Here is an 8,610-nt window from a genome sequence, read left to right as displayed (position 1 = left end):
CTCACACCTGTTAAGATGTTTTATTAAAAAAAAAACAAGAGATAACAAGTGTTGGCAAGAATTGGAGAAAAGGAAACCCTTGTACACTGTTGGTTGGAGTGTAAATTGGTACAGCCATGATGGAAGAGTATAGAGGTTCCTAAAAAAAAAAAAAAAGAAAACCAAAAATAGAACTACCATGTAATCCAGCAAGCCCCCTTCAGGGTATATACCTGCAGGAAATGAAATCAGTATCTCAGAGACATCATTGCAGCATTATTCACAATCTTCAACATATGAAAACAATCTAAGTGTTAATGGATGAATAGATACAGAAGATGTCAGAAAATATAAACATATAATACTATTTGGTCATGAGAAGAAAGGAAATCCTGCATTTGTGACAAGGATGAGCCTGGAGGATATTGTGCTAAGTGAAATAAGCCAGACAGAGGAAAACTATATGACATCACTTGTTATGTGGAATCTTCAAAAAAAAGGTCAAACTCAGAAACATAAGGTAGAATGGTAGTTCCCAGGGGCTAGGTGGGGGAAATGGGGAGATGCTGGTTAAAGGGTACAAACTTTGTTATAAGATGAATAAAGTCTTCAATATTTAATCATTAAAGTTCAGTAGCAATCATTAGCATTAGCAGACATCTGCTTTGTATTGGTGTAGGATTTCTGGGCCCAAAATCATTTCCTGCCTCCCTCCCAGGAGAGAGGGTTTTTATTTCTATTCTGCCCTCAGCAACACTGGATCTCTACTTGTATCTGGGGCTAGACTGTTCGCTACCCCACACGCCCCCCCTGCCCCCACACAGACAGCTAGGTTTTGTTTCTGTCCCTTCCTTAAGCGCAATGGAATTTTCTCTGAGCCTTGGAGGTAAGAGGGCTTGCTGCCCCTGCTCTAGCAGCTTAAGACTTTTAAGAGAAGGGTTTGGGAAAGCAGGTGAGTCTTTGGGCATGTCACCCAACAGCAGCCTATCACTTCATGTTTGCCTGTGCCACTAAAGGCATCTCTGCAGGTCTCCTGCCCTGCTCCCAAACTTTCTTGTTTGTGTTTGGTAAAGGTCTAACTTCTCCTTCGGAAGTCCCTAGATATTCTAAACTGACATGCTACCCACACTTGGCCTTTAAGAATGTTTTTTTTGTTTTGCTTTTAAAACATGTATTTATTTATTTGGTTGCACCAGGTCTTAGTTGCGGCAGGCAGGCTCCTTAGTTGTGGCTAGCCAGCTCCTTAGTTGCAGCACGTGGGCTCCTTAGTTGTGGCATGCAAGCTCTTAGTTGCGGCATGCACGTGGGATAAAGTTCCCTGACCAGGGATCGAACCCAGGCCCCCTGCACTGGAAGTGCAGCCTTATCCACTGCACCACCTAGGACTCCTAAGAATTTGTTAACATTTTAGTTGATTTCTTCCTATCCAGCCACCTTTGACTCTTGTGCTCTACTAAAGATGAAATGGGGGACTTCCCTGGTGGTGCAGTGGTTAACAATCCGCCTGCCAATGAAAGGGACATGGGTTCGAGCCCTGGTACTGGAAGATCCCACATACGGTGGAGCAACAAAGCCCGTGTGCCACAACTGCTGAGCCCGCATGCCACAACTACTGAAGCCTGCGTGCCTAGAGCCCATGCTCGGCAACAAGAGAAGCCACTGAAATAAGAAGCCCATGCACCACAACAAACAGTAGCCCCCGCTCGCCGCAACTAGAGAAAGCCCACGTGGAGCAATGAAGACCCAATGCAGTCAAAAAAAAAAAAAAAAAAGATGAAATGGTTTATTTCACAGATACTGAGTCCCATCAATTTACTTGGTTATCTTGAGGCCTCAACTATCTGATAGGCTCAAGAAAAATGATTTTTATAGATTACCTGGCATTTTTTTTGTTAAGATGGAAGAAACATTCTCATGGAGATTTTTACATTCTAAGTGAAATCAGAACTCTCATCTCGTTATTCTTACAAATGAATTTTATTCATTTTCAATTATGAATAACAATTACATTAGAATCTTGACTAGAATTTTACTAAACTAACTTTGGTGGGATGAACAACATTATAGTACTTGGTCTTCTTATCCAGAAATACTGGTTTTCCTACTCATTTATAGAAAAAGCACACTCCAGGTTCCTTATGATACAGAGTCAATGATTTAATTGATTTTAACTTAAATTCCATATTAGCACAAACATAGAGGTGGCTTCTGGTATTAAAACACAGTTAAAGATAAACAGGAAAATCAGAAATTATTAGATTGGAACCAAATAATCATGTAGGTATTGAGAATCGTAACAGAAAGTAAGCATTGTTTTAGCTCTGAGATTCCTGAGACAAATCAAAATGCAAATAGTGTGTTATATAGTTCTCTTAGTTTAATACAAAGAATGCAATTTTATCAGGAGAAATTTTTCTTGCACTGAATCCTAGGAGGACTTTTTAATGTAGTTCCTTTTAGAAATAACAAGATACAAATTGAGTTCAAACACTGTTTGGTCGAAAATAGTCAATTGTCTTTCAAATGACCACTTCTTTTCCTCACCATAATAAATGCCAAGAGCACATTTCCTATATTAATAGAAAAATCAATAAGTGTGAAAAGCTGAAGTAACCCTGACAAGTTTTTCAGAACAATTGTTGAAAATATTCAGAAAACACCTTTAGTTGGAAAACAGCAGAAACAAAAATAGAAATATCACATTTCATATATGCAATAGAATACAATGCTGAGTTTAGTTCCATAATAAAAGTCATACCAATTTTTATGTGTGGCCAAGGATGGAAGTATGGATAAAGAAAAAGAACTGAAATCAATGTAGAAGATAACTCTGCTTACTGCCTTCAAGTCTTGTTTGGAGAGGAACCTCTGGAAAACCATGAGTTAGGATAACGCTAGTCTACTAGCATGTCAGAGGCAGAACCCATATAATCTCTAGAAATATAATTTGTCATTCCTCCAGGTAACTCCCTTAAGGGGGTTTGGTTCCACCAATGAATAAAGTTCCTAATTCTATACTAAGTTCATCCTTTGGGACATCAATCTCATCTCTTGCCTCTTCCCCAAGCTTCTTCCACCAGGGTGCTTGTATATGCTTCAGGGTGGTAAGATGGGCCTGCTTGGCCTTGGCTGCCACAGGCCTGGATCTGCTTAGGAAGAGCTCAGGTTCTTTTCCTTCTGCCTCCTTCAGACTTGGTGCTTCTGTAGTAAACAGAAAATAAAAAGGTGAGTGGAAGAGTTCTGTACCAAACAAACAGGAACTTGGAAACTACAGTGTTGGAACTCTGCAATAGCAGGCAAAAACAAGGTTCCAACTCTGAGTCTATTATTATTGTCAGCTGTAGATGGCATGTGACTATTCACAAGTTGTAGCTCATGCTTCCGTGTTTAAAGGGAAAGAATAAAAGAAAGAGGTAGATTTTTTTAGATGGTTTATTTAAAAGAGCAGAAAATTTTAATATAATGGCAGAATCCTTACAGATGAGAGGCTCAGTTCCAGCCACCTATCCATTCAAAAACACAAAATTTGCAAGTAATGGCACTAAAGAGAGGACCCTGGCCCTTTTTGCTCCACAAATACTAAAAGTGTTTCAGAGGCCATCTGAGACACTGGCTTCATGGATGGGATCTCTCATTAAATGCACCAGTGGTTGTGAGAAGCAGATGAATTAATTTTTGTGAAAACACTTCATTAAAGTGCCACCATAACCACTCTCATCATCTACTTTTAAAATATGTTCAAAAAGCTTTTCATACTGTATAACAGAATCTGGCTAGTAGGGCTCAGCATCTTTATAATTAATAACTTTTCTGAGTTGACACATATCAATGATCACAAGGCTGAGGGAAGCAGTCAAGAAGGTTATGGGGTCTGCATCATTTGAAATCATTGTGTGGTGATATGATCTAGAAGGAGAAATTTCTGAGGATAGGAGATGGGTTAATAGACCACTAAATGGTGTTTTCCTTCTGAAGATCTAGATGTCACAAAATCTTACATAGGCTGTTCCTTTTAGGAAACAAAAATGGAATGAGCACATACTCATCAACTGTTCGATGTTGGTGTTGATCCGAGCCATCAGTGCCTCCCTGTGCTGTTGGGCTCTCTCTTCTAGAGCCCTGCCCATGAAGTAGTGTTGCAGTCGTTCTTGTGCTTGGGAATGGAGCTCCCTGCTGATCACATCTGATACCTCAGAGCCCTGGGAACAAAGGACAAAAAAAGTGTCATATGAAGGACACATATATCAAAGTATGTTTCACTTAACCACTTAGTAGAGGTTCTAGAATGCTTAGCTGTCTCTCATCAATTGAATGTTATGGTTGATATCTACCTTGTACTCTTGAGCAAGCATTAAATAGCCTCTTAAAAGCAGCTTTAAATGAAAATGCAGGTGGGCCAGATTCTTTTTGGTATGCTCCTATACCTCACTTCCTCACATAGTATGGTATTCTGGGAGAAGAGATAAGATTGAGAAATCATGGTGAAAATTACAAATGGTTTGGTAAAGATACTGGCCTGGAAGAGGAGTAACAAGACCAATCCTTTTGTTCTAGCCCCACCTGGTAAGACTACCTAACTTCTTGTCCTAATCCACTCCCAAACTTATCTAAGCCATAATGTTATAACGGCTTCTAATTTCACAGAACAAGGGACAAAATCATTCAAAGGACCATATTCTTTTGGCTGGTCAGCTACTTTAAAAGGAACTTACCTAATTAGTTTGGACAAGGATGAAATAATCTCAACATTGAAGCTGACAGAGCTTCTGACACCCCAGCTTTCTCAAATATTCCAGTTCATGGATCTTGGATACAGCCCTGTTCCAGCTAACACCTTACTTTTCAGCCACAGAGTAACAGGTGTACTAGAGTATGGCTAGAGCAGCACTTCTTTTTTTAACAGGAGAATGCATCACAATCACACACAGTGCATTAAAAAAAATAGAGATCAAAGACCTAAACATAAGGACTAAAACTATAAAACCCTTAGAAGAAAAGACAGAGGAAAAGCTTCATGATATTAGATTTGGCAATGATTTCTTAAATATGACACTGAAGGCACAGACAACAAAAGAAAAACCAGACAAACTGTACTTCATCAAAATGAAAATGTTTTGTGTATCAAAGGACACTATCAACAGTAAAAAGGCAGCCCACAGAATGGAAAAAAATGTTTGTAAATCATACATCTGATAAGGGATTAATATCCAGAATATACAGAGAACTCCTAAAACTCAACAACACAAAAACAAACGACCTGATTAAAAAATGAGCAAAGGACTTGAATTGAAATTTCTCCAAAAAGATATACAAATAGCCAATAAACATATGAAAAGATGTTCAAAATCACTAATTATTAGAGAATGCAAATCCAAATCACAATACCACTTCACATTCATTAGGATGTGAAAATAATAAATGTTGGTGAGGATGTGAAGAAGTCTTGCTGACGCAGTACGGAAAACCACTAATTTGAAGTGAAGTCTCCCTTACTATTGACTTTACTTATATGGTCCACGTAATTATAAGACGCCAAATCCATTGACTACGGTAAAGCAACTGCATTACCTTATGCCAAAAATAAATGTACATATACAGCTGAGACACTTATTTGTTGGTGAATATCACCCACTGCAATAATGTAACACTGGTACCATGGCACAAAAGCCTACATACGGGATGTCTTCTGATATAGTCATCCACTTGTTGCTTCAGTTCAACTCTGCGTGCATCAGTGAGTTCTCTGAGTCCTTGCCAAGGAGCAAATAGTTTCTTTTTCTTACGGCACTTTGCTAGGAATTTAAGAGTCTGGGACAAAAAAAAAAAAAAAAAAGATTTGTGATTTTTTTTCTTCCCTAGCAGAACTATTTCCTTCCTACCAAAACATATGATAGTGACAACAGCTGTTAACCCTTTTATGTATGGGGAGAAAGATAGGATTGTGACTGGGGTGACAGAGGACAATAACTTTATCGTTATATTCTTCTGTAGTGTTTTAATATTTTACAAGGATATATTCATGTATTATTTGTACAGAAGGCAATAAAGAAAAAAAAAGGGAAATCAGCTTTGGGTTCTAGTCTTAATTCTAGCCCCTTATAAAACTGTTTGATTTGGGGCAAGTCATTCAATCTCTATAGGATAGGTTCTATGTCTACAGAAAACAGGGATCCCAATTGTACTTAGCCAAAGGATTGTAAAGATCAAGGAGAAGGTATACAAGAAAAAGCTTGGTAAATGAATGTGCTTTCTCCTGTCCTTCAGAATGAATTCCTGGTAAGAAATCTTTTAACAGGCAAGATGTGGAGACACATCTGAAATTATTCTGCCCAATTTTTTTTTCACTCTTCTCCCTTCTTTGTAGTTTTTATTTTCATCAAAGTTATATGTTCACATTGCTTAAGGCAAGGGTTGGCAAATTATGGCCCACAGGTCAATCCAGTCTGCTGCCTGTTTTTGAACAGCTGAAAAATGGTTTTTTACATTTTATATGATTACAAAGTTCAAAAGGAAAAGAATTAATTCATGACGTGAAAATTATGTGAAATTCAAAATTCAGTGTCTACAAATGTTTATTGAAACAAGAGTCATGCTCATTTGTTTACATACTATCCACAGCTTCCTTTGGGCTACAACTGTAGAGTCGAATAGTTCCAAGAAACTGTATGACCTGCAAAACCTAAAATATTTTACTATTTGATGCTTTCCAAAAAGTTTGTTGATATAACTATTGTTTAAAGTGTCAGTTTTAGAAGAATTGTTAAAAACCTCTCCCCCAAAGACAGCAACTTTAGTTCTTTCAGGTTTTTCTTCTGATGTTTATCTCCATCTACATTTTTGTGATTTTTTTCAGTGATAGGTATTATCTATTGACTTTCTTGTATGAAAGATAAGGACTTAGCTCTCTTTCACACATACTTTCTATATCTCCAAATATCCAATATTATTAAATCATAATTTTAGTTAATGTTCAGTGTTTACATTATTATGACTACATAAAGGCTATTCATTTTTCAACCATGTAGTGATGATTACTTTTTCTTCCTTGCATATTTTTATTTTCACTGGAATTAATAACTCTATTATTTTCCTGTGCTTATTTTTCTATATATTTATCACTGATTATCACAATTTCTGCCCTAACTGTTCATACATTAAAACACATCAGGCAATCTATCAAATTAATTTCCTTAGATACACATATTCTGGAGCTTTCTGACTTGTTCCAATCTGGATAGATTATTCCCTATGCTTGGTGCATAGCTGTCATCCCGAGATCTCCCATTCCCCATCATCTTGGTGACTCTTTTCATCTTTCCTTTGTGTTTCCTGGATTCCATGTTGTCCTTTCTTGGGTTATTCCTTTGTTTCAGAGACTTTGTGATGCATAAAAATGTCTTTAGTGTATCTTTACCTTTAACTGATGGTTTAGTTGGATGTAGAATTCTAGTTGGAAATCATTTTCCCTCAAACATTTGACAGCCTTACTCCAATATCTTTTAGCTTCCAATAATGCTGTTGAGGAGTACTTTTCGCCCCAGTGTATTTCACAATAATGTGAAATAGATGTGAGTGTATTTTTGTCATTGTATTGGACATTCAGTCTTTTTAATCTAAACCACATGATATTCAATTCTGAGAAATCTTAAATTATTTGATTTCTTCTCCTCCAGTTTTTTTTTTTTTTTCTTTGTTTCAAATGTTTGACCTCCTAGACTGGTTCTGGTTTCTTTTTGCCCTGCTCTCTAGATTTCCCAAACCTTTTTTTCTAGCCCTTTTATTATGTCTTTCTTTTTTCTGTCAAATTTTATTCCATTTGTTCCCTGTCATCCAGCATCTTGGTTTTTGCTTCATGTATTATTTTCTTTTAGCTCTCCGAGAAAATAATACATTTTAAAAGTTTTCTTATCCCTGCAATATCTCTATTTCCACCAAGTAGTTTTATTCTATTTGTTTTGGCCTTAGCTTCCTGCAGACGTCCAGTGATACTTTCAGCTGATATTTAAGAGTGGGCACTAAAAAGCTGTTTAGAAATGCTGAGCAGATGGGTAGGGTTTATCTATTCTATACTTCTTTATAGGGCTACTGAACTGGGCTGTTTCATTGGAGTACCTCATTGTGAGTACATGTATAACTATTCCCTCGGGCTGTTCAGATTTCCTAAAGAAAATGTTTTCAACCTACTGTTTACAGGATACAAGCCTGGCTGACAGCACTGAGATCTGAGAAGAAAAAAGGGCTTGGAAGTTTTCACATTCAGTATAAAGATTTCCTTAATACCCTTGTTTTTACTATAGTACTTGAGCCTTCAATTGCGCTTACATTCTCCTATTGAGATTTTCTCCTTTTCTTCTATTCTTCCCTTTTCTTGATTTTTCTTCCTTGCTTCTCCTTCTATCTTTCCTCTACTTCCTGCTTTTAGTATGAAGCCAGGCTTATGATGCTACTCTGGGAACTCAGAGTAAAGTTTCCAGAACAGAGGAATTTTTGCCCTTAGATCAGAAAAGTCCACCTTGACATCTCTGTCTCTTTTCCTCATTCTTTGTCATTTTAGGACTCTCTGAAATTGTATTTATCTCCCAATGTTTATTTTTTCAACTGGTTTGTTTCAGTAAGTGCTTTTGTTGTTGG

At 37.2% G+C, this 8,610-nt stretch overlaps 1 protein-coding gene across 5 annotated transcripts in view; it reads right to left on the bottom strand.

Moving 5' to 3' along the window:
* Positions 1-1,937: 1,937 nt before the first annotated feature.
* The window catches only part of IQCB1 (IQ motif containing B1), a 46,252-nt gene continuing 39,579 nt past the window's right edge, over positions 1,938-8,610 (bottom strand). For 4 of the 5 annotated variants that reach the window (XM_060150496.1, XM_060150502.1, XM_060150498.1 and 1 more), the window contains 3 exons: positions 5,656-5,787; positions 4,022-4,178; positions 1,938-3,180 (listed from right to left, as the gene is read on the bottom strand). In XM_060150496.1, the coding sequence (XP_060006479.1) occupies positions 2,951-3,180; positions 4,022-4,178; positions 5,656-5,787 (519 nt within the window). In that variant the 3' untranslated portion in view covers positions 1,938-2,950. The remainder of the gene's footprint in view (positions 3,181-4,021; positions 4,179-5,655; positions 5,788-8,610) is intronic. The other variant, XM_060150499.1, reaches the window with a different exon arrangement.

Source organism: Lagenorhynchus albirostris, chromosome 5 (assembly GCF_949774975.1).
Source record: "Lagenorhynchus albirostris chromosome 5, mLagAlb1.1, whole genome shotgun sequence".
Taxonomy (NCBI): Eukaryota; Metazoa; Chordata; class Mammalia; order Artiodactyla; family Delphinidae; genus Lagenorhynchus; species Lagenorhynchus albirostris.
This window is presented reverse-complemented; position numbering and strand designations above follow the sequence as displayed.